A 26,847-nucleotide genomic window follows, 5' to 3' on the forward strand; every position below is an offset into this window, starting at 1 on the left:
GCGAGCACTTCTGGGATTGATTTATCGCGTCTAGACAAGACATGATAAATCGATCCCAGAAGATCGATTGCTTGCCGCCCAACCAGCTGGTAAGTATAGACGTACCCTTAGAGATTAATGAATCTGCTACAGCATTAGCTAGGTGCCATGTGGCTTTAACTCATGCAGTAGAGGCTCATGCACTAAGCTCCAGAGGTCCCAGGTTTGATCCCACCTGCCAACGACCGGGGTCTGTTGGTGTTACAAGTGGGGGCTCATCTGGGATTTCAACTGAGAAGTCTCTGAAGCTTGGGACACACTTCCTTAGGTAGGGGACGTATGTAACCCACACACCTCCTGTGTGTGGTGTTCTGTCCCATCTAGTGGCACAGAGACCACTTAGAGATTAATGAGTCTCCTCTACTGCCTTAGCTAAGGGCCATGTGGCTTGAGGCTCATGCATTTAGCTCTAGTGGTCCCAGGTTCGATCCTGTCCGCCATCGGTCAGTGTTACACTCACATGGAAAAATCCTGCCCTCTTGCAGATGAACTGCCGTGCAAGGCGGAGACTCAGAGAGACCGTGGTGATGGAGCACACTTCCTGCCCTGGGTGGAGCCCAGCTGTTGTACCAGGTGGTTTGGGCCCAAAGAAGACCGCTGGTATGTAGATCCTCCACCCCTTTTCCCCAGAGGTGGGCAAAGACCATGAGGCTATTCCATCTCTAGTAGTGGTAGTGGAGCAGCTCCACTTGTTCCTTGATCTGGACAGAGGATTTCTACCAGCTTCCTTCCCCCTCAGAGTTCCTCAATGCCCAGTCAAGCTACACAGACTGGGTGGAGGATTTGGGTCTGTACCATAAAGTGCCAAATTTTGCTCTCAGTTATGCCAAAGCAATCTCATTCACGACTCTGGGGTTCTACCCCTAAACTCTCTTTATAGAAAGATTGTGATGGAACTACAAACTGGTGAATAATTTATCTACCCTGATTGCTTGTATGATTGACCCAGGAACAATTTCCTCCCTCTACAGCAAAGGTGTTTCTAAGGGTGGAAGTTCATCCCTCAGTTGTTTCCAATAGTGTCTACTTAAAAGTGCTGCAATTCTGTTATTAATAAACTGGGATAATTCTACAATTTATATTTTATTGCCCGAGGGCAAACAAGTCAAGTGATTTATGAAACTGACCACATCACTAAGACAGAAGACAAAAACTTATTTTTTTTTATTTACACTTTCATTGTAAGGGGCTGTGAAATGGAACAGAATTCTATTTACAAAATGCTCTTCCCAATGCAATAAGCTAGAGCATTTCTCAATGAGTTTGTGGAGCTCATGTATAAAAGACAAAAGGTTAAGCAACACTGCACTGCCCAGTGGACCATCTGGTGAACATTAGAACTGTCAAATCATGAAAGTACCAGTTCGTCAAGAAAATTCCACTTCAAACCACTGCTGGGAAAAAAAGGGGATGGGCAAAACTAAGAAAATTGGTATTTTCAGCTTTTCTAAAAACAGAAGCATTAAATAACTTTAATCTAATTTCAATTGTTTTATTGGTTCTGTTCTGATGACCATATGGCTTCAGCATGTTGAATGCTTAGCTCTCTGTCCCCCATACAAAAGCACAGGGAAATAACTAAGCATAAAATCTCTTCAGAGGAGAAGCTCATCTCCTCTTAGTCCTTCTCCTCACCATGGGTGATAACATAACAAAGGTTCTTATAGTCAAGATTACCGGAGACATCTGGAGGGAAAGCAGCAAACATCTGGCTGACCTGCAAAACAAACAGGAAATAAGCATTACAAATGCAGGACGGTAGGACAGGAACTTGTACTGATCTCTGTGACCCAGGGAGCTCTTTGTGCCAACTGGCAGAGGGTACAAAGGTGCATAAGGGTTACAGGAATCCCCTGGATCTGGGATCCCCATACAAGTTGGCCAAAATGGGCCATGTAAAGTCTCTGCTGAAAGCCAGTGTCACACTGGTCATCATAATCATTGTGAGATGTACATATGGCATATATGTGGGGAGTTATGTGTATATACCTGTTCTCTAGGTCTGGGTGAGTTAGGGCAGAACACCAAGAGGTGATCTACAGACCCCTGTCAGGCAGGGGGCAAGAGATGCTTCTCTCTCTCTGACTGGTCATGTGCAAACTGAGCATTGTAAGGTTCACAATAGATGCCTGTTTACAGTCCAAGCAAATTGATTGGGGTGAGCTGCAGGAAAAAACAAAAGCAGCAAGGGTTATTCTGTGTAGGAGAAAAAATGATGAATCTTTGGAACTCTAACTGGGGTGCAATTATCCCCGTTATCTTCAGGAAGGGGAGACAAGTTGCCAGCAGGGTTGGGCTGGTGGGAAAATGCTCTGGGAAGGACTTAGGAGAAAGCAGGACTGTATTAGACAAGAGGGCATCTTGTTAGTTGAGTGTAGGCTCTAGAAGGTGTGCGATGATTTTATTTTCTGTGTCACCATTTGTTTCCAATATTTCGGTTTGCTTCACATGAATCTCTGTTCTTTGCTAAATAAACTTATGTTCGCTTTCTCTGTAAATAAATCTAAGCGCTGTGTGTTAAGCGAAGCTGTGTTCTAAGGTGTAACTAGTGAGCTGGGGTGAGCTATTCCTTTGGGAGGAGCCAAGCTGGGAGTTCTGTGACCCTTCAGTGGAATGGGGGCTGGGCACTTCAGAGGGATGCTCAAGGGAGTCAGGGGTTGGTGTGTGACTACTGCTAACCTGCATGAGGGTCAGTGGTGCCTGCGAGGGCTGAAAGGGGAGCGTGTGTGTTGCCTTTGGCTGGGAGAAGCAGGGAGTTGACCCCGGCAGGCACACACAATATTTCCTCATGCTATGGACAGGTGTTAGCAAGGTGCTCGCTACCCAGGGTACACAATCTCCATATGAATTCCAACCCAGTTCAGCTCCTCTGCAGCCTGGTCCATAGCCCACAATGGAAAATCCTCCATTAACTTCAATGGTTATTGGAACAGGAATCACAACACAGCTGACTTAGCTAACCCACTCCCATTGGAACCCCCAGCCCCCCGATTAAAAGAAATCTCATCAGCATCCAAGCTAGCCCCTCACCCAATAGAATTCCATTCAGTACTCCAGTCTAGCCCCTCAACTAACAGACTGTAGTTTGAACCTCCTCTCAGGGCCCTGCCTCTCAGCTGGCAGAACCCAGACTAAGTCCCACACAAAGCAGAACTTTTGATAGATTAGTTCAGGAATCCAGCAAGATTCCAGATGAGATAAATCCCACAGAAATGGAGCCCAGATCATGTTCCAGCCCACACCCAACAGAACTTCATTGCCTAGCTCACTGCAGAACAGAACAGCTGACTATAGGTCAGTCTTATACCTCCATGGAAATCCGAGGAATGCTTTTTGTATGCGATGCTGATTTAGCCATGAAATAACTTAGGGGAGGTTTTTTGTATTGTTCCTAATTGCCAGAGCTAGCATGGATCTCTCTATCAGTCTTGACATGAACTGAATTCATACAGCTAAAGAAGGGCAAATGCCAATTGCTGAGTAGCAGCTAGGGAGATATTCATATTTCAAAGAAGGTAAAAGGTCCTTACCTCTTCTTGACTGAATCGGTCTGCCTGTGTCATAAGCATTTCTTTGATGCTGTTCAGATAAAATGAAATTACCTGGTTAAAGGAAGATAACTGCACATCACATCTCAGATTGCAAGCTGCTTTCTGAAAATGTGTGTGACTGCATAAATTAGAGCTGCTAATCCTCGAAAGATATTGTAAGAGATTTACTATGATATCTTGGTTCCAAGAGCCTCCCCCCATCAATGTCACCTCATGGTTCTGCCAAGTTATTTTGCTTTGTAACATTTTAAGATTGTTTACAGTTATTATATTTGTAATATAGCCATTTTCAACGCTTATCTTATCCTAAGATGGTGGTTTTCATGCTAGCTGTTTAAAAATGTGTGTAACTTAGCAAAGCTGAAGAAGAGAGCATTTTTGTGACGTCTAAGGATGAAAGAAACAGAGCATGAAATGAGAACAAGGACATGAGAAAGAAGACTTGAAAGAACTCCAGCAGCTATTCCAAATCACCACATGAGTATCCTTTTTATTTTATTTTTTTTCCCAAGCACTCATTCCCAGAGGAGATTGTGAACTGCTTGTATGTCAAGGTAAAGTATCTTGATCTGGAACTACTGAACTTTAACACAGACTTTATGCCACACACAAACTCCCTCCTATGCAACGACATCAAAGAGAGAAAATACTCTGGGCCAGAAACTTAGCTGGCCTGCGCATTGTTTCTGTACTAGTATACCTGTCAAATAGGGGTGTGATTTTTTTACCGAAATTCTCAGATTCATAGAGTTTTAAGGCCAGAAGGGGCCTTAAAATCATCTAGTTTGACTTCTTGTGTATCATGGGCCATTAAATTTCACTTATTTACCCCTATATTAAGCTTAATAGTTAAACCACTACAACCCCTAGTGTAGATGCAGTTATATCAGTATAACCGTACCTTATACTGGTATAGCTTATTCCCCTCCAGTACAGGAATAGCTATACCAGTATAAAGAGCCTGTGTCCACTCTAGGTGGGGTTGTACTGTTTTAACTGGTGTAGAAAATGGTACAACTTTGTGTGTAGATAAGCCCAGATCACTTTTACTTTCAACCTTTCCCCAATCCTTTATTCAATTATTAGAGCGCAAATTAAAGCTGTGTCTTTATTGTTCTTGTTACCAAAGGATACTTGTGCACTCTCAGAAAGTCCTAGAGGAAATTGATCTAGACCTAAATCTAGAGGAAACAGATTATAAATTGATGACAGTGGGTTACAATTAGATATGTGCATAGAATTTGAAACAAGAATTGAAATCCAAAGATTTCCATTTCAGTTTTATATTTTTGAAAATGGAACTGATTTTGAAAAACATAACAATAGCCCTGTGCTATGTCATGGATGCATCTTCTGAAAATAGAACATTTGTGAAATGAAAAGTGCCAATGAATAATACAAAAATCAGAATTTCTTTATGGTAGAAGTCAATTTGTATAAAAAATATATGTTTCTGAATGTGCATACTGTTGTTGGGAAGGGGCCATTTGGTGAGATATGAAATTTCTGGATTACCAATGTGGCCTGAGGAACAAAATAGTGAAAATATTCACAAAAAATGTCTGGAAAATATTTTCCATGCTTTAACACAGCTCTAGTTACGTTACAGTAAATTTCCCGTATTCTTTTCCCACCCTCTTTATTTAGCAAAGTCATATGAAGACTTTCCTTGTCACTAATAATTTTTGTCTTCTTAACCAGACCATTTGTTACATTACCATTGCTTTTGCAATGTAATTATCACATGATCTGCTGCTGCCTGTAATTAAAAGCTAGCAAGATAGTTCTCATGGAAATACATTGATAATTGGACATTTGCACCCTATAAAAAATAGGAGTAGAAACACATAAATAGAAGGGCGCTGGATACACCAAGCAGATTGTTCAATGGGAAGAAGCACTTAAACTACTTGTTGTGTTTTAGGGATCCCAAATAAACTTCCATCTCATACAGGCTTGAATTAGGAAGAGAGCTGGGTGCGATGTGTCCTCTGTTCATGGGCTTAGAGTGTTTTTGGAAAGAAAAAAAAAAAGCTTAAATGTCTAATTATAATCTTCTGATGCATAGCCCAGCAGCCCTTGGCATTCTCACAAGTAAGAAGGACTGAGTTAAGGACCTATGCACATTTTCCATTATTTGTTTTATAGGGAAACGAACACTCAGAATTTCCAAAACTAGAAGCTATGTACTTCTTTTTTGCATAGTATTTTTTTCTCAAAAAAAAAAATTAAAAAAAATCAAAGCCTTGTGGTGACTTTACAGAAACCAGTCAGTGCCCATTTGCTTTGATGTGGCACACGAGATTATATCTGTTCTGGCTAATATTGACTGGTTCTAATATTTAAAATATTTTGGTTGCTCCTTTGATTTCCAAATAATTTTAGAAAATTACCTTTGAAATCCATGGGGCAAGTTGCTTTTTATCGGGAAGAGCCCATCACGCAATGCAGTCTTGGAAAAAGCTATCCGGGTTCATGTAAGCACTGGTTTAGATCATGGGAGATCATCCCCAATTCAGTCGTATCCTGTCGACTCTCCAAAGGGCCAGGAAACATTGAAACTCAAAGAGCTAGTTCCTCAGCTGGTGCAAATCAACACAGCTTCATTGACTTCATTATTAGAACTGACTGACATTGACCAGACTCAGTTCAATCAATGGGAATTGGGACTGAGTCATCTAACCTTTCCAAAAGCTACGCCAGTTTACTCCGGCTGTGAATCTGGCCCAACATATTTTCTCTCTTTGACGTCATTGTATAGGCGGGAGTTTGTGTGTGGTAAAACAACGTGGAGAAACAAAGTTTGTCATGGAAATAGGAAGTCTGTTACAAACTCCTGGAGCTTTTGGAAAGGTTAGAAAAGTCCATCCCAGTTGCCTTCGGATGGACTGAGTGAGTCATTTCCAGACAAGAGGTGAAAACATGCAGCGGGAAGAGACATAAAATCTCCAGAAGGATGTTAACTATATGAATCTAAAAAATAAGTTCTGATTCAACGGTCAATGTGACTGAGTTTGGGGGAGCCATCCCAATGGTTTTAATATGGAGGAATATTATTTATTAAGATATTAACTGTCATATTGAAAGGGTTGGGTGAGCCACTGTAAAAATGATTGCAAAACCTTCAAATGTTTAAAATTTGGAAGCATATGAATAGAAGTTAAACCTCAAAGACATTTATGGAATTGATTTAATGGTTTGTTCTGTAATGATCAACATTACCCTCGGGTCTAATAAGTAAACATTATGCTCTGTTGTGGTGATGAACTAAAGCCATTGTCTAATGCTAGCTGTGCAGAGGAAGTGGGGAGGATGAGCTTTTCCGTCAAGGAAAAAAAAAAAGTATTGTGCTCTCTTCTTCGCTTTTGGAGTCATTCCTAATTCCTAATTCGCCCCAGACTCTAAGAGGCTTCATTTGGACCTTGGCGTGTGCAAAGACTGCAGGATCAGGCATAGGAAGGGGAGCGGCATATTTTGTATCCAATATTTTGCTAAAGATGGTGGTGGGAAAATAATATTTCATGGTTGTGATTTCACTACCATGTGATATGGCCTATTAGGCAATAGGATAAACTGTACTCTGGTATGTTGAGTCACTTCAGATGTCCCACTTTCCACTGCCCAGCAAGGAGCTCTTCCCAAACTGTCTGGATAATATTAGCCTAAAAACAAACAGGAGGGCTCTTACCTCCAGTTCCTTCCATTTGTTAGCTACACCCACTTGATTAAATTGGGTTGTAGACTCTTTAGGGAAAGGGTTGTTTCTTAGGGTTCGTCTCCATGGACACTTAGTTTGTGGCAAGCTGTGGGTGCTAGCCTGCCATTGACTAACTGTCAGCGTGGACCCCACTGATGTGCACTAACAATTCATTTATGCATTTTGATCTAGCCCTCTTTGAAACCTGACCAGATCAAAGCACATTAACAAACTGTCAATGTGCGTCAGCAGAGTGCACAGGGACAGTAGACTGTGGCAGGCAAGTATGGGGGAGATTCACACCCCAGCTTGCTGCAAAACTAAATGTTTGTATAGACGAGCCCTTACTCTCTGTTTGAACAGTACCTAGCACAGTGAGGCTCTGATACTGACTGGGGACTCAAGTGTAAGAGAAATAAATAACACTAAATAAAGGAGACATTGTACATTAATTTATTTTTTTAATTTACTTGCACTATCCATCAGTTACACCGAACGCAGTCCACGAATACTCTGCTTCAGGCTACACATACACATCAGGGAGTCTGAGAGCAGCACAGACTGCTGGAGGTTCCCTCACGTTATCACGGTGTTGACAGAACCCCTTGATGTGTTATCACTTTATAACTCATGGCTTCCTAATTAGTATCATTTACAAAATGGACATTGTGAAAGGCCCCAAAACTGGCTGCTGAAGCATAAGTAATTAGGCCCTTATTCTCAAGGTATTTAAGTAGGTCTAACTTCAACCATGTGAGTAGTCCCACTGAACTCATAGGTCACAGTTCCTTAGCTATTTTCCCTCCTTCAAATAATTTATCTCATGGGCCTGATTCTCATTTATATTAAGGCCCCTTTATACCACTTAACACCCCCATTCAAGCTCCTTTATGTTGCCAGATTGATGTAGAGAGGCCTACTGTATGTAAATAAAAATTGGGCCTCACATCTTTATATAAGCACAGTTGGGGAGCTGTCTTTAAAATAATAAATAATACTAGTAGTCATAATTAATGATGGGGCTTCCACAAGGTCCACTGGTGATCTGGAAAGCTAGAGAAAATGATCATCTAGGAGTAGAGGGCTCAAATGGTAAACATTTAACAAGGGGAGATCCTCTCTGAAGCCATCTCCCTGTATTAATTAAGCTGACTGCTCTATTTTTAAAAGAGGACTAGCCTTCCCCGTCAAGTCAAGCCCTCTTTGAGAGTTCTGCACCAGACACTCATTTTAATTTTACATATGGAGTTGATCTATAAAGAGTGGGTCGTGTGTTGATTTATATCCAGACCTTGAAAAGAGGCTATCTAATGGCATGCATGTGATTACATTTCCGCTGCCTTTTGCAATATCTAAAGACAATAACATCTCTTTTTGGGGGGATACAAGGACATTTATACAACAGGCTAGTCTTTTGACTGTCGCTTACAAAGCTACATGCTTTTCTGCCTGCCAGCTCTTCTGCCTCTTAGAATACTGTAGAATGTACATCCTTTAAACTGCCCCTTTAAGCAGTGCATTTATTTATTTATTTATTTTTAAGGATTATAAATAAACTTACTAGTCTGCCTTTATGTGGCCTTTTCCTTCTGGGTCGAAAATCTTAAAAGCATTCAGAATGGTCTCTTCTGGGTCCGTGCCTAAAAGAAAATGAAATATAATGTAGATGTCTCTGTGTATATTTGTATGGCTGTCTAATATTTGCTAAATAATTGCATTCATCTGAAAATGGAGCATTCATCTGAACCTGCAGTTGTGGGTTTGAAGACAAAGGTTTCTTAAGTCTGCAGCATTTGTCATGTCAGATAAACAATAAAGGTGAATAGTTCAGTGTTCAGAAGCTTAAAAATAATAACTCGTATCTATTCTGTGTCTGCAGGAGAGAAAACTTCCAGGAACTGGTCTCCAATATCAGTACCCAGAGGATTAGCAGCTTTCAGAAATGAAAATATAACAAACTGTTTCCCCGGCTGGCTTCCTTTAATCTTGTACTGTACGTTCCTTGTAAAAACACTTTTTGATGTTACTTGTTCTCCACTATATAGAGGAGAGGTTATTTCCCTCGCCAAAGGAAATGGAGCTCGTCACCAAAACGAAGTGTCAATGAAATGGAATGGAAACAGGATGATCAATGTACAATAGTGAATTGTCCTTATGTTGTGTATTGTGTTTCCATCTGAGGATCTCAAAGCACCATATAACCCTCACTGACATGCCTGGGAAGCAGATAAGTATTAGTTGGAGAAAAGAGAGGGTCTTTTGGTTAAGGCACTAGATTGGGACTGAGGAGATGTGGCTTGGCCACAGACTTTCTGCTTGACCTTGGGCAGGTCATTCAAACTCACTATGTCCATAAAACAGAATAATAATCCTTCCTTTCTCCCACCCTGGGTCTGTCTCTTCTATTTGGACTGTAAGCTCTTGGGAACAGGGCTTCTTTTATTATGTGTCTCTACAGCTCTGAGCACAATCTTGGTTTGGGCTTGTGGGTGGTACCATAATAGAAATAACCATTAACAACAATAGTACAAAATCCAATTTACAAACAAGTAAACTGAGCCCCACAGATCATTTAAATTAACTGGAATGGTGAGTCTTTGAAGTGTAATTATAATAGGAAAATGTGCTCTCAGCATAACAATGCCATTATGTCACACAGTGTGACAGAGACAAAACCCAGGAGTTCTGACTCCTGGTTCTTTGCTCTGTCTATCAATCCACACTCCCTGACCACTCCCCAAGAAGTTTCTTGCTAAGGTTTCACAAGGATATTTAGCACATGGCTGTGCAGTATCTGAACTGACAGGGTGGCCCATAACAGCGTGGCCAATGATCCATAAACTAGAGGACTTCTTTCTAGGCCATTGTACCACCGGCCAGGAGTATTCTTCTGCAAAATTCTGGACACTTATTTCAAACTGCAATGGCTATGCATTCAATACACTGAGTGCTGGTATTTAATGTTTTGATTGTCTCATGCAGTGAAACTTATCCCAGCTCGGAGGAGGGGGTTGCATTTTAATCAGTCACCTCTGCATGGGGGATTTTTTTTCCCCTTAGTGCGTTTCACATTTTCTACTCTGTCATATCCCTGGACTTCAGCTTTGAAGAGAAGCAATGCAGCAGGCATTCTTTATTGATTAGCTAGTAAATAAAGTGGTTTCTTTGATGTGAGGCATCTCTGTTTTCTGTACAAATTGCATTATTCCAACTCCCCGTAGAAACAGCTCCATGTGGTTGGCATTAACATAAACTGAGTTTTGTTAGCTGTTCATCTGGCATCATAATATCAATATACAAAGCTAAAGCTTGTCTCAAAAATCCCAGCTTCCCTTTTATGACAGAAATCAATTACAGCACAACAAATTTCACTTAGAAAGCACCTTTCACCAAACTCTCTGAGTGGTACTTAGCTAATAAAAAGTGTTGCAAAATTGCCATATCCACTTCCTCCAGCCCATTCTCCCTTTATAATTGTACTACAAAGACTCTTCATCCCAATTAGTTTTGATTGGGAATGTGCAGTCTTTTGGCTCTGCTTATTTTGCATGACAAACCCAACCAGAAGGGCATGACAAGCACAGCTGTGATTTTCCCTTTGACAAATGGAAAGAAGAAGAAGAAAAAAAAGCTCTCCTGCTAATAGCCAACAGGAAACCTGTGGACAAGAGGGGTACACTTCACCCTTTTTCCTTCCTGTGGTGGCTCTGTTTTCATGCCACGCAGTTGGCAGGACTGGAATCTCACCAGGCTTCAGCCATTGTGAGAGGCAAAGGACAGAAAGGAAAAGAGGCACTTTGCCAAGCACTGTGTGATCATGGACATTATGAATAGGCAGGAGTGCACTCCAGAAGGGTGAATCAAGATATCCAGCAGATCCCAGTTGGAGCACTGTGAAGGACGCTGAGTGTTACCTTCTGAGGGTATGGCCACATTGTAATCACGGCGTGCGAGCACGACATACTTTAATCTAGCTAGCTATGGCAGTTTGGTGCAGGCTAGCCCCACAAGTAATTACCCAGGATACCAGACTTGTACAGCCGTGGCTTCACTGCTCCAGTACCCAAGCTAGCCAGATTAAAACCAGCTAAGGTTTGTCTACACGAGCTGCAATCATATCCTGTGATTGCAGGGCTGACACACCCTAAGGATCTAAGGGCTTGTCTTAAATAAATAAAGATGCACATACCACTGTGATGGGCAGATTAGAGAGAGAGATTAGATAAACTTTAAGAGATATTACTGGTTCTACTGACCTACCCCAGATTAAGTTCAAGTCCACCTCAAACCTTACGACTTTCTGTTCCAAGAGCAAGGAGCACTTCTTTGACCTTGACTTCAGTAATATAGACACATAGCACAGCAAACATAAAATAAATCATTAAAAATATGTTTTTAAAATCCCAACATAATATTCCCCCTTGAGACAAAATGGGAGGAAAGAGAAAGACAGCAAACACTTGCTATAACACTTAATGGACTTTGGAAGGTGTTCAGATTGTAAGGGGATGAAGGTGGTACAAGAACCTGAACAGAACAGAATTACCTTGATCTGAAGGCCAAAGCTTTTTCTCCTCATTAATATTTATTGAGAAGGTGACTGGAGGTGCATCTTAGCCACTGGGATCTCTCTTCTGCAATTCTTGGCCACGTACAATGCAAAAATTTAAACTAAATTACTGGCTTCCAGTTAGAATCTAGTACCTGTGGCAGAAATCCCTGTATTTTATATAGTATTGGGCCAAATTCCCCTTTGTTCTAACTCTAGTGAAATCAACTGAGATTAAATTAGTCCACTTTGCCCACTAAACATGCCCTTGTGTGTCCAAGAGCATGTCACTTAGTCTCTCTGTGCCCTAATTCCCTGTCTGCAAAAATGGAGATAATTCCTCCCTACCTCACAGGGGTGTTTTCAAGAAGCATTGATCAATGTTTGCGAGGTGCTGAGATATTACAACAAAGAGGTCCATACAAGAACACTGATAGATACCTCTCTAACCCACCAATGGTACTTACCTTTCAGTTTTTCACCAAACATAGTCAGGAAAATAGTGAAGTTAATGGCACCTGGAGCTTCCTGCACCATGGCTTCTAGCTCTTCATTCTTGACATTCAAGCGACCTGTAGTAGCAGAGATTATTTTTCATAATAAATAATCATTTTATTTCAAGAAGTGATTCCCCACTAACTCTTTCCCACTGTGGTGGTCTGGACTCAGAAGAACAATGTTAATGATGTGGTAAGACATAAGAACATAAGAACGGCCATACTGGGTCAGACTAATGGTCCATCTAGCCCAGTATCCTGTCTTCCGACAGTGGCCAATGCCAGGTGCCCCAGAGGAAATGAACAGAGCAGGTAATCATCCAGTGATCCATCCCCTGTCACCCATTCCCAACTTCAGGTAGATGTAATTCAAAAAGTCACTGTCATAAAACAAACTGAAGGAGTTGGCTATAGGATAAAAGGACAAAAGAAGGAATGGGAGGGGAAAGTAATAAATAATTAATATGGGGGCAATAATAGCCAACATGGGGGCCCATTTCTGAAGAAACTGATTATCTTTCACCACGGGTGAAATCCAGAATTTCAGCCCTCGTCCTATTACACAATCACCCATGAGATGGTTTTGTGATTATGCAATCATAATAAGAATGAACAGATGACTTGGGTAACCCTGTTTGTCCCCTTCCAACCTGCAGGACTTCGACTAGAGTTGAGATTCTGACAGCCCTACTCAAATTGAGTCATACCTGGCTAGGTGTGCAGTCCCATTGATTTCAGTGGGCCTAGCTGAAGGGTGAATTAAGGGTATCAGAAACTGGCCCTAGGAAATGAACATTCCAGAATAACATTGGTTACAGGTGGAAATTTCCTCACTATCACTATAAAGATATGGGGAGCTGCAGCTTTTTGCATGGACTCTGCTGAAGTCTGATTCCACCACAGAGAGCACTACGGATTTTAATCATTAACTCCTCTTGATAATATCCAGACAGCAAAAGCCCAGACACCTACATCACTGTTCAAACCTCAAATACTGCAAAAGGGATGTAGCTCCAGTTTGGGTTTATGAGCCTTTTGACCTTCCATTGCATGGGAAGGCCTGATGTTGTAAGGCGTTAAATACGCTCTAGACTTACGGCTTGAAAAAGGCCTTCATTAACCTCATGACACGCACATTCCAATCTAGGCACAGAGGAACAGACCTTCACATGAAGTTCCCACGTTGGCGTGGGAAGGACGGCGGCTGGTCCATGACAGAAACATTAATTGGTAGATATTTACATGACTCTTAGATGAAAAAGGTGCAGCTCAAGAAGCCGGATAAAAAGGCAAATCAGAAATGCCAGGCACGGACCCCTACTTGGGTGGGCTAATTATGAAAGGGTTGATGGGGAGGGATCAGTCTCTTAGGAGAGGATGTCAGCTGCACCACTCTCTATGACCCGCCAACGAATCCCGGAATGGCCCTCATTTAGCCTTTGAAAGGGGCTGCTCAGTAAACTTCCCGGCTAGAGATAGACAGCCAAGATAGCAGCTACCAGCCATAGAGGAGGATCAAATTGAGCAGGTTTGGCAGGTTTTCCCTTTGGCTCTCTGAGCCTCATGCATATCTTATGACTCATCCGGCTCTAATTTTAATATAATCCTTTCATATGTGCTTGAAATTTAAATTGCATTTAGAGTACTTTTATTTATTTATTTATTTATTTATCTATCTGTTTGTTTGTTTGTTTGTTTACTCACCCAATGCAGCAAATGTATCTCTCAGGTCTGCTTTGTCAATGAAGCCATCTCTATTCTGATCCATGATGGTAAAAGCCTATTAAGAGAAAAGGGGCATTGTGTTACCATTGCCTCTTGATGTCCCACTGTCAGTCCTGATACTCATCAATGTGGTATTATATTTGCGTTAGAAAGGGGAACATTTATCTTTCCTTTATTAATCTACAACGTACAGCGTGATTTTGCATTACTTACTTTCAACACGTTAATGTATCTTGGCAAGAGATTTAATTAAACCCACCCAAACTTCTTCTTACTAAATTAACACTCGGCGCAGCATGGAGTTGGGTCTATGCCAGTACTGTCAGATCCAGCCATTTGGGCTTTAACCCGTGAAAGCTTGGATTAGGGAAGCTCTAGTCACAGCTGCCACGGAGGCTGTTACATGGGTTGTGTACCCCTGCTTATATCACATTGTCCTGTGCGGCTAGAACAAGCTGTAAGACAATTAACAAGAGTGGCCATCACAAACTCAACAAGGAGTCCGGTGGCACCTTAAAGACTAACAGATTTATTTGGGCATAAGCTTTTGTGGGTAAAAAACCCACTTCATCAGATGCATGGAAAAAGTGAGGTTTTTTGCCCACGAAAGCTTATGCCCAAATAAATCTGTTAGTCTTTAAGGTGCCACCGGACTCCTCGTTGTTTTTGTGGCTACAGACTAACACTGCCACCCCCCGATACTTGACATCACAAACTGGGTGCTGAGTTAAAGTCAAAGTTCTGTGGGGGCTAACAGGGAAGCCTCAAAGTCTCATAGAAGAAATAAAAATACAAAAGTGAAGTAAGAAAACTCAGAAATCTCTACTTTGATGTGTTATTTATTCAACCCAGCCTTGTTGCCCTTTCCATCACACTGTGTCCTTCAGGCTGTGGTCTAATTGTTCTCTGAATGACCTCAGTATGTTGACCTTAAAATATCTCCTGTCAGGCAATTCTCGATAGTTTGCGGAAAATACACTTGTTGTTTTGTAGTTTTTAGCCAACACACAAGTTTGGAACTTCAACATCTTCCCCATTCATCATTAAATACGCCTCTCTATCTACCTACCTATCTACATACATACAATGGTCATAATTTAAAATTTTCTTATACTTTGAAAGATTTTAATGATTTGAGAGATATTTTCCTGAGCTCACAATGGGAATGTTGGAAGAACCAATAATATCTCTGAAAGTGGTAACTATCCATCCATCCATCCATCCATCCCAGGGACCTTCTACATGCTTCCCAAAGATACACAATCAAGGGAATTCAGGCAGACTCATAATATCTGGCTACAGCACTTTTACTGGAGGAATCTCAGTACTCATAGAAACCATCCTCAAATCCTTCCGCATACAACAGGCCAGCTTCCCCCAAGACACTACCAACTGCCTCCAGAAACGCCACAACATTAGCAGCCTCCTCAAGAACATCATCCTTGCCACCACTGATGTCACCTGCTTCTACACCTACATCCCTTACCATGATGGCATTGCTACCTGCCTCAAATGCTTACAGGATAATGTACAACACTCACCTATCCCTCTAAATGCATTACCAAACTCATTGATTTCATCTTCGCTCACAACAGCTTCACACTTAACAACAAACACATTGTCCAAGCTATGGGAACAGCCATGGGTACTAAGATGGCTCTCCAATATGCCAACCTCTTTGTGGGCCACCTCAAAGAAGAATTTCTGGAAAAATGCACCACAAAACCAATGATATGCCTGACATACATCAAGGATATTTTCCTCTCCACCATAACTTCAAACACCACCACCCATCCATCAAACTCATTCTAAAACACTCTCACACCACCAACTTCCTGGACATCATGACTAGCTTCTGCAATGGAACCCTACAAAAGACTATATACAAGAAACCCACAGATCACCACACTTATCTCCACAAATACACCCCAGGCACACAAAACTATCTGTTGTCCACACCCAGGCATTCAGATACCACAGAATTTGCTCTGAGGAGGAAGTCTGGGATACACAACTAAACATACTTAAAACAGCCTTCACTAAACAAGGACACTTTGCCAGTGAAGTAGATCACATCATGGAAAGGGACACCCAAATACCCTGGGAGAACATGCTTCAATCCAGGAAAAAAAACCCATTGACTGCACACTTCTAGTTGTCACCTACCACCCCAGACTGGAACATATATGGAGTATTATCAAACAATTACAACCCATGTTGGATGGGGCTCACATCCTGAAATAAATTTTTCCCAAACCCCTTCTTCTGGCCTTCAAATGATGCCCCAATCTCACCAAGCTGATCATCATAAGCAAGCTCCCCACAGATCAAGACCCACCAACTCAAAGTGGTACCAGACCCTGCCAGAACAACAGATGCAAAACCTGCAGACATATCTCCACTGCTACAATGATCAACATCTCCTAAAACACACCTTTCAAGGTTCATGTGTTCTACATGCCTATGTAGGCATGAACATGTGATGTACCTCATCCAGGGCATCAAATGCCCCAATAACGACCATGTGGGTAAAACCAGACAATCACTACCCTCTCAAATGAACTCGCACATTAAAATGATAAAAGACAAAAACACCATTTCACCCATGGGTGAACACTTTTCATGAAGCGATCGCTCCTGATCTGACCTCTTGATACTCATCCTCAAAAGAAACCTAAGGCAAGCCTGGGAGCTTAAATTCATAACTCTCCTAGACACTCAAAACCATAGACTCAGAGACACTGGTTTTAAGGCTCATTACAATTTGTAACATCCCATTGCCTGCTTACCCTGAATTCTCCACTTCATTATAAGTAGTCTCCTACAGCATGTGTAAACCCTTCTGCTTAATACTCTTACCTTGAATTGCCAACTTCATTTTAAGTGGTCTCCCACCACGTGTTATCTCCTTATCCTTAACAATTTGTCCCAACTTGTATTTAGCTCTGGTTTCTTTCCCCAGACCTGCAGGGAGCTCCGTGAAGCTCAAAAGCTTGTCCCTTCCACCAACAAAAGTCGGTTCAATAAAAGATATTTGCCTCACCCGCCTTGCCTCTATCTCTCTACCTGTCTTTTGTGCCCATTTCCATGGTACTGTATCTTTTACCATCTCTGATGTCACCTTGTTTATTGATACACATTGACTATAATGAGCGGTAACATCCACAGGTGCATATAGCTAGCTCACTGTATCCACCTACCATAATTTGTATACATTTGTAGTCTACAGCTCTGTGAGGTGCAGCCCCTTCCATGATACCATTTTATCATCGTATCTTCATGCAATCTCACCTTGATTTCTCATGAAACCTCAACATTCAAGCTCCAGTGTGCCTCTGTGATCATTTACAATAGTGTATATTCACAATAATTGATTCCTATGCCATATACCCATCTAATGATAAGTTTAAATCTACTCGCCATAAGTTATTTTCACTTCTCTTGCAGGGCTGACTGTGTAGAACAAGTAGAAGAGAAGAAATGTGAATAGAATAGTTCTACACACATACACACAGAAGAGAGGCAATATATGATATAAATACTATGTTTGCTTCTTGACAAGTGGCGTTTAAAGTAACATAATCATTGTAATGGTGAACAATCCTTCTATACCTGGAAATAGGTGCACAAATAAGGCAATTCTCACGCACTAACAGAACAATAATGTGTTTTGGTTTTTAACTCTGCAAAGAATGATTATATTTATTAAAAAAACCCTGGATTTTGTTCCTGATTTTTAAAAAGTCACGTGTCCGCTTTTAAACTATGGTATTAGGCCTAATTCTGCAAGCGCTATCAAGTCTCTACTGCCAGGGCTTCACATTGGCTTCAATGGTGCACTGTGGCCTCAGCAGGGCTAACTCATAGTGGTCGGTACTAAACTCAGTTCTAGTCCCTGATTCCACAAAGTCATTGAGAATGTGCCCAATCTGAAGCATGTGAATAGTCCCACTGAATAATCTTCAGAGCCGATTACAGTCAACAGGACTCTTTCCATTGATTTTAATGGGCTTTGGATCCGGCCGTAAGTACATAGTGTTGGCTGAAATTGGAGGGGGAGGGGTGAATCTCTTTTTGGTGAAAAATGGCTTTGATTTTTAATTTTAGTCAAACCTCCCCAGTTTTTCAACCAGAAACCGAAAACTTACCAAAAAATGGTTTCAGGTTTTGAGTTTTGCGTAGGGAAAAGTAAAACCAAACTTCTGCAAGAAATATTTTTAAACAAGCATTTTAAATACTTCACCAAAAAAATGGCATTTTTGACCAGCTCTAGTTTATGCAGGTGGGTTTTAGATGACAACCCTTTAAGAAAGAAAATGGGCATTGATTATGATGCTGATAAAAGCTGGTTAAGTTGTGTTCCACAGAAAAGGCTAACAGTTTCAATGAATTTTCTTTGGTCATGTTCACAATCTCTTGTGTGGGTTCCAATGGTCGCTCATGAGAGTGAACTTCAATAATGTGAATCCTCCAGGAAAGTGAATGTTAAAGTCACATATATGAAAATGAATTGTATCTAGTCACACACCCCAAGAGTCACTCTGGAAGTGCTTTTCAGGGAACAGAAATGATAGAATACATCTTACCTGACCATCCAGAGCTGCTCAACACAGCTCAAAGAATGAACATACAAAACGACTTGTAGTCAATACACAAAGTTAACGAAAGTCATGGGGGGGGCAGGGAAAGCAATGAATAATTTAAAATGACAAATCTGAGAAAACTGTGATGTGCTCATGGACATTCCAGAAGCAGAAAAATAGCTTAAATACATCAAATAAATTATCCATCATTAATTATTCATTCAGCTCTTATGCCCGAGTCATTAGTTTTGACTCTACACAGGTAACTGATCAAGGAATCAACAATACATAGTTAATCCCAGACTCTCCTTGATCTCAGGAGCCTGAATTAGTTAACCTTAGGTACACCACTGTAAAGCCCTTATTTTTGTGGGCATTTGTGAAGAGATAGGTTGAGGGTTTCGTGGGGTTTGGTTTCTGGTTTGGGGGTTGGGTTGTTAGAGAAAGGTGGGTATTATGGAACTATCCATTAATTAAAGCCCCAGTTAAGGAAAGTATCCCAGCATTGAAATACATGCTTAAAGTTAAGCATATGCTTAAATGATGTCTTGAATGTGAATAGCCTTAAGCATGCACTCAAATGCTTTTCTGAGTGAATTGTATAATAATTTTTTTTGTATTGAGTTTTGTAGGTTTTTAAATAATGTGTAACACCTAGATCTTGAGCAAAGAAAGAAAGAAAGAAAGATTCATAAAAGTGCACAAGTAAAATGTTATCAGCGAAAACCACTAAGATGATTCAAAAAACAACCATGTAGTCTATTAAAGCAGATGAACAAAGTAACGATTGCAAAACAATCCTAAGCAGTGATGGGAGAATGTATAACATAGCAGTACAGGATAACAAAGTTGGCCCACCTCTTTAAACTCCTGAATCTGGGTTTGATCGAACATGGAGAATACATTGGAACCACCTCCTTCTGTCTTCTTCTTTGCCTTTTTTGGAGACTATAAAAGAAATAAAAAGATCCAGTAGGTAATAAATAACACTTGGAACACCAGGTAAGACAACCACATTTATAATGGAAGGTAATATGCATGCACAAGTAGCATGAGAGGGTTGTATTCGGTTATATTTTCTCCCACGTTTGATTCAGTACTTAGTTGTGCAACAAATATATAAACACAGAAAAATGCTGCTTGGTTACAAAAAAAATGGGGTGCATTTTTACCAAGGAGTTTTGTTGCCAATTACTTTCTGTGGACTGGATTGTAACCTGATAATCCAGCCTGAGTAAGAGGCAGTACATGGTTATGTTGCCCCAGAAGCAGTACAGGAACCAGACTTGGAGAGTCCAAGCTGGTCTTTGCTTTCTCCTTGCTTCTTGGGGGCAGTGGTCCATGCCAGCCCGTTTGCTAGTGCTGATTACTTTCCTCTCAGTGCTGACTCTGTTATGGTGGCTGGCTGGTTGGGGGTGCAAGAAGCTAAGACTCTGACCTCTCCCCACAACGTGCAAACCTGTGCAAGAATAACACCCCTCCAGCAGCTGCTCCCTCCCACTTCCTTGCCGGCTCTGGCAATGCAAGGAGCCTGCACTGGAGAGTGAGGAAGCTCCTTGTTCTATTTTACTCCCCTGCCAGATCCTCAAAGGTATTTAGGTGCCTAACTTCCGTCGATTTCCACACCTAAATACCTTTGCGGATCTGGGCCTAGATGTCTTGCCCAAGGTTGAGGGTATGTCTACACAGGGAAAAAACCCACATCCGCGAGTCTTAGAGTCCAGGTCAGCAGACTCAAGCTAAAAATAGATGCTCAGGCTCTGAAGCCCAGGAGGTTCAAAGCCCAACTTCGAACACCTACTTTTAGCACACGCCCAAATCTGTAGACCTATGCTCCGAGACTCACCACTATAGGGTTTTTTGCTGTGTAGACAGACCCACAGGGAATCTGTGGCAAAGCAGGGAGCTGAACCTAGGCCTCCTGAGGACTAAGTCAGTACTAACCACTGGACCATCCTTAACCCCATTTGTACTATAGTCCTGTCTGCCCCTTACGGAATAGAAAATGAAAAATTCTGTTCTGTTTGGACTACGCTGTACAGAACAAAAGGCAACTTTCTCCTCTCACCAAAATCTGTCAAGATTCAAATGAGATCCTGGGAATGAGAGCTGGTCAAAGACGTTTTTCCATCTAGCACTGCTGGAAATATATAGTGTCTGGTCAACTTAACTTGCCATGCAGATTTCAGCATTCAGCCATCCTGGTGAGGATCTCATGTTATGGTATATACCCCACACACATACACACATTGTACCTATCTTCTGGAACACAAACTCCTGTACTATGGGAAATGCATGAGAGAATGTATTTGCTGGGAAGAAAAACAAAGACAAAATGCCACCCAAGACGTGGAAAGATATGTGAACAAATGGAATGTTTAATTAATGTAGAAATATTGATTTTGGAAAATAAACAGATTCCCTCCTCCTCCTCACACAGAATGAGTGTTGTTTTGAGCCAAAATGGGCAGCATTTCATGCAATTTGAGGTGCCTGGTGGACATTTTCAGCATTTCTAGTTAAAGTGGAAATCTAGGGACAACCCCACTTCTTAACAGTGTATTCATTCCCCAAGGTAATAAGAGAACAGATGTTAGCCCCGTTGAGTACACTGACACTTCTCTAGGGGCTAATGACTTCACAATGTAAGCAGTACTTGCAGGGCTGGCCTTAGATTTTGGGGGAGGGCCAGGAGGGTGATTTCCTAAGGGCTTCTCAAATTTAGCTGATCCATCTGAGCAGGCAATTTTTGAGCCCCCCCTTTTTTTGCTGCAGATAAGGGGAGCCCTGTTGCTCAGTCCATGTATGATTTTTTTATTCACCCTGATAAATTTCCTCCCTAATAATCAATTTACTTTCTGAGGTTAACACCACAATGAAAAGGGCTAGAATCCTCCTCCTCCTCCTCCCAGGGCAAGGCCTGACTACACCATGCATTGGGTACTCCCTGGCTAATTTTGGTGAGTTGTCTATATAAACAGCTCAGAGTGCATACACAGTAGGGACTTTAAGCAGGAGTTGTAGTTGTATGAAATTCTGTGGTAAAACCCAGAGATGTGGCACATTGTCAATACAAAAAAAATCAGCTCCCTTTTTTTAACAAGGAGTGTTAAAGCCCATAGAGACTGAAGCATATTTATTCACAGAACAAGTACAGCACCGGGCAAATTCAAACCCTTAACCTCACCACCTCAATGATTTGTTAATAGGCTTCAATCCTGACCCCTAGGAACCACCTCCAGGGTTGATAAAGGATTGTTCACTGCCAATATTGACCATTCTGTCTTTAATTTTTCTGCTGAAAGTCCAAGTATGGGTCCCAGTTAACACCTTTTACAATTTGCTTCCCTGCGGAATCAGACTGAAACCACCAAATCATTTCACAGAGGCCACCGAGCAGCTGTCAGATGGTAGTGCCTTTCCATCACTGGGTCCAAATTCAAACTGTTGGATCTAGGGCTCAAAGGATTATCAGCCGTCTGCTGGGCTATCCAGCCTCCCAAATCCCCCCTTATAGGTGGTGTGGGTGGGTGGGTGTCTCAGTTGAATTGCCAGGAGATCCCGATTCACAGGGCGGAACCCCCAGAATCTTGGGAGAATGGGAACATGAGGCAGCCTGAGGGGCTATCTGCCGGAGATGAGATTTCACCTTGGTGGTGGTGTAAGTCAAACCCAAAAGGCAGCTAAAAGAGAGCAGAAATGCGTCTGAGCTGCAGAGTTTGCACTTGGGTCGAAAACTCCCCACAGTTCTGCAGTGATTAAACCAGGATTTCGTCTGAGGCTTATCTCTCCAAAACAATCTAATATCTTTGTTTTACCTCACAGAACAGGGAGCAGGGCAACAGATGGGGAAGCAGAACACCTCGTTTTTATTCTTGGATATATCTGTGGTTTACTGCCTGGCCTTTAGCAAATCACTTGACCACTCTGTGCCTCAGTTTCCCCATCTGTACAATGTGGTTAATAATAACTTTGCTAAGTGCTTTGAGATCTACTGCTGAAAAGTGTTAGATAAGAATGTTAAGAGCTATGAGGAGGTGCGGGTTCCCCAAACTGAGATTCCAAAGCCTCTGACAGAAAAGAGTCTGGAAGAATGTTGCAATGTCTGATACAATTCCAGCCTGGGTGTATTTATCACCCCACTGAGAAGACAACAGTTCTTTTTCAAAGGGGACCTCAGAGCCATCACGCATCGCTGCATTATATCACCAGTGCTAGTGCTCTGTCAGTTGGCTTGGGTTTCTAAGGATCTTTTTGTTAATTTTTAGATGCTTTAAATAAAACCCGAATATGAAAAACCCTGACCCTGAGACAGCTCAGGCTAGCCCAGTGCTTGTTGTATTCTGGGTTTCCTTCACTGAGATTCTTTACATTTCTGCTGTCTGGTAGGGCCTGGGAGTCGGAGAGAACAAAGATAGACAGAAACAGTGAGTCAGCATCGCCTCCGCCTCTCTGGGTGCAAAGTAAGAACAGGGATCTGTGGGCGGGGGGGTTAGAGAGGGGGTGAGTTCGTGTCTACAGGTGAAGAATTTCTTCTGCTGCTTTAAAGGTGACCTACGCACACAAGCAACTTAATAACTGCAGCGGCTGTATGCCAATGTAAGTTAGGTCAACGTAATTTTGTAGTGTAGACTTGGCCTGTCTGTTTCACACCTTTTGGATCCTTTCAGTGGCAGGGCTTGCAAGGAATGATCTATTCTAGAGGAGCAAGCAGCATAAACTGCTCTGAGAGCCACAATCGGCATTTCAAGCAGGCAACACAACAGGCGCTGAGAACTCAAATAAAAACCAGAGCAGAGAAACAGAGGATCTTTTTATTACCCCTTCTATGCTCACAAACAAATCCCTCCTCTCACCTTCCCACACACCATCGTATACACAGCTCCTGATTCCCTCCCTTCCCCCTCCACGATCCCTTCCATATCCTTTGAACTTCATCCCCCACACATCACACCAACAATCTCTCCTGTTCCCTACAAAATCCCTCACCCCAGCCATCTCTCTCTCTTTCATAAACACACACACACACACACAGAGTCCACTGGCTTCCATCACTCACACACACACACACACACACACATCGCAGTCCCCACGACAGCCTGTTCAAACCCTGTGCCCCAAATCTCCTCTGCGATCCCCTTGCGCTACATAAGCACACGATACCTTTTCTCCTCTGGCAAGTATACACATAAATGGCCCCCTCTCAAGCACACAGAAATGAACAGCTCACCCGCTCCAACACAAACTCCCCCCCACACACACACACACACTTCCATAGGAAAGCCACGGGCCAGATCTCCAGCTGGTGTAACTCGACCTTGCTCTATTGCGGTCAATATTTTTTAGTACAGGTGGTACATTCCAGGCAGTCTAGCAAGCTGCAAAACACATTTCATCAGAATGTGATCTATTTTTGGGTACATGATTCCCTTCAGCACACACAATTCACTACAAAGTGTCACCGAGCTGAATGAACGCAGGAATGTTGTTGGAATATGGAAAAGCTCTCTCTCTCTCTCTCTCTCTCTCTCTCTCTCTCTCTCACAGACACACACACACAGAGACATCACAGATCCAACTTTACTGAAAATTCCCTGGTATTAACTGGGACCTATAGACACACAGTTCTCAGAATTCCATCCTGTAACACTTGTGTGGTCTGCTTCTTGTTAGAAAAATTATCTCCCTGAACCCTGCCATTCTTATTCTCTTCAATCCTGTATATCAGAACCTAGTAGCACTGGCTGACTTCTAATTATTTTTTACTGTGGTGCTTTGTCTGCACTAATCCTTTGAAAGTAGCTTTACTGAACATCTGAAATATTATGATGCTATAAAACCTCTGTAATATTTATAAATCCCTTAAGACATCATAAAGGGGGGGAAAACCCTCCTCACAGAGTTCATCTTGCATAATTACATATAGATTTCCCTCTGATTAATAAAAAATGATCTCTTCCTTATGTAAAGATATTCTCAGCTTTCTTTCATTAAGACAATTTTTTCTTTCCATTTTAAATCTGTTTCATGTGTCCGTGAATTGTAAGGTGCTTCAGAAGATGGTTTCCCAGAGCAAAAGGCACAGTGAAAAGCAACATCAAGGACAGTCTTCAGTAGCAATGAGGCTTTGGGGACATGTGTTGCCACATTCTGAGATCCATAGCATTGGCCAGTTTGGCCACAGATAGTCTTGGAATAATTATTCCAAAAGGCAGAGAGCATTGTGGGAAAGGAGTCAGTTCACCAGAATGAGAGGGGGGAGAGAAAGACACGTAAAGGAGCGAAAAAGAAAAAGAAAAAGTCAAGACCCAATACATGTCACCAGATAAATGGTTGGCTTAGGTTCTAGAGAAATCCATTAAAGTGTAGCCTATATATCTGAGGTCCCAGTTGGAAAATCAGGACAAATACACTCTCCTCTAAACCTGTGGTGAACAGGGTTTGGTTGCTGGCGTGTACAGGGGCAAACCATTTTCACTATGCGCAAGCTGATGTTACAACCTGGTCTTGAGCATGGTTTTTAGAAATTGTTTTGATTGTGGTTTGGTCCTGTTCAGAACAGTGGTTGGGGCACATTCATCTCCTGCTTCAAGGGAACCAGGCTTGAACCACGCTTCAACAAGGGTTTTCAAACACAGGTCTCTGGTGTCAATAGGCTGCAAATAGCAGCCACAGGTGCCAGTGGGAAATGCTACACTGAGAGAGCTTGAAAGGAGGCAAGAGACGGAGGAAAATAAAGAAAAAGAGCTGAAAGCAAATAATTAAAGACACAATATTCCTTTCCCTCCTTGTTAAGATAGAAAAACCTCCAGTGCTCCAGCCCTTGTTGAATGATGTTTTAGTCATTCCAGTGAAAATGCAGAAGGCAAGCGCAGAGCCAGATACACAGATGTCATCTTGGGTTGAAAATCTGCCCTTGCTCTTTGGAACCACATAGGCTGGGACAATAGTGCAGAGGTAGCCATGCAGCAGGTCCCGGAGCCATCCTGCCAGCACAGGGCAGCATGCCCAGTGGGGCTGGGAGGGCAAGGAGTTGGCTATGGAGATTACAATCTCTGTAGTGCTCCTTGCCTCTTCTTCCTTGTGCCAATGACAACATTGTCACAACGCTGCCTCGGCCGCAGCAGACTATTTATCTTCGGACTGTTCAGCACTGCTGGCTGCATTAGTTGCTGCCCCAAGGTGAGACTAGGTTGGAAAAGAGACTCCCAGCAAGCTGGTGAATCCATGCAGCATGGGTACGATTTTGCTCTGACTGTCTCCAGCCCTAGCACATTTATTAATAGAGTGCAAAAGGGTGCTCTGAAATTCACAGCTCATCCAGTGTCCCCGGTGCTGGCTATCTCCTCAGTCTGAATGTGAGTCTGTTTAAGGATGAGATCTGACATTGTTATTATCATTGCTCCTGTTAAAGTAGCTATGGTTAGAAAGAAAGAAAGAAAGAAAGAAAGAAAGAAAGAAAGAAAGAAAGAAAGAAAGAAAGAAAGAAAGATTGGGAAAAAGTAACTCCTACCATGGTGTTGCTGTTCCTTCTGCCCCTTCTGTGCCAACTAGCCAGCCAGCATACACAATGCCAATTGTTCCTTTATATAGTGTCACCGAGGAGTAAAAATATGCCTGCTCCAAGTTTAGACAATAGATGTAAGATTGGAAAAGTGCAGTCATTGGATCCCAATACCATTCCAAGCATCTGTTCCACACAGGGCTTTTGCTTTCACATAAATACTGCAGCAGATAAGTAGATAGGCAGTTGGGATACAATTGTACAGTCCTCGCAATGAGCCAGAGCTGAAGGGGCTTTCCCATGTGCTTCTAACCAGTGAATACCAGCACTCACTAAAAAGGATTGTAAATTGTCAAGGCCTCCTGGAAAGGCAGGCAGAGGGAAGCACCGAGACTCCTTGAGAAAGTGCAGAAGAAACTAGCAGTGATTTGTGGCCATCAAGACTGCTCAGAACTAGAGAGAAAGGCTGGAACTGAACCATCACCGCCCTCCCGAATGATACCTACACGGAGACAAAGAACGCCAGCCACAGCCCAACCATGTCATCAACCCAAATACCATTCTGGCAGTTACCTGACGCTCTATGTGTGGCCCACTTAAGTGTGGGAAAGTAACCAGTCCGTAGGAAACTCACCCTTTGCATGACATGGACGACCCTGTTTAGTTAAACCCCATTATTAATCATCATTTATTTTTAATTTA

General features: G+C 42.1%; 1 protein-coding gene across 1 annotated transcript; it reads right to left on the minus strand.

The window, feature by feature from the left end:
* Window positions 1–1,510: 1,510 nt before the first annotated feature.
* On the minus strand, window positions 1,511–26,263 carry MYL10 (myosin light chain 10). The gene is made up of 7 exons (XM_034752717.1): window positions 26,155–26,263; window positions 19,500–19,589; window positions 14,038–14,113; window positions 12,304–12,408; window positions 8,849–8,927; window positions 3,570–3,618; window positions 1,511–1,756 (listed from the first exon to the last, which is right to left on the minus strand). The coding sequence occupies exons 1-7, from the start codon at window positions 26,155–26,157 to the stop codon at window positions 1,658–1,660; spliced, it is 501 nt and encodes a 166-aa protein (XP_034608608.1). The 5' UTR covers window positions 26,158–26,263; the 3' UTR covers window positions 1,511–1,657.
* Between the last annotated feature and the right edge of the window lie 584 nt (window positions 26,264–26,847).

This window comes from Trachemys scripta, chromosome 18 (assembly GCF_013100865.1).
Source record: "Trachemys scripta elegans isolate TJP31775 chromosome 18, CAS_Tse_1.0, whole genome shotgun sequence".
NCBI classification, from domain to species: domain Eukaryota; kingdom Metazoa; phylum Chordata; order Testudines; family Emydidae; genus Trachemys; species Trachemys scripta.

What these genes read in the sequence shown, in the direction of transcription:
- MYL10 (XM_034752717.1), bottom strand. An exon ending in GGCCACATAAAGGCAGACTA is followed by an intron (nt 3,619 to 8,848) that starts GTAAGTTTATTT and finishes TTATCTGAACAG; the next exon opens with CATCAAAGAAATGCTTATGA. An exon ending in ACCGATTCAGTCAAGAAGAG is followed by an intron (nt 1,757 to 3,569) that starts GTAAGGACCTTT and finishes TTTGTTTTGCAG; the next exon opens with GTCAGCCAGATGTTTGCTGC.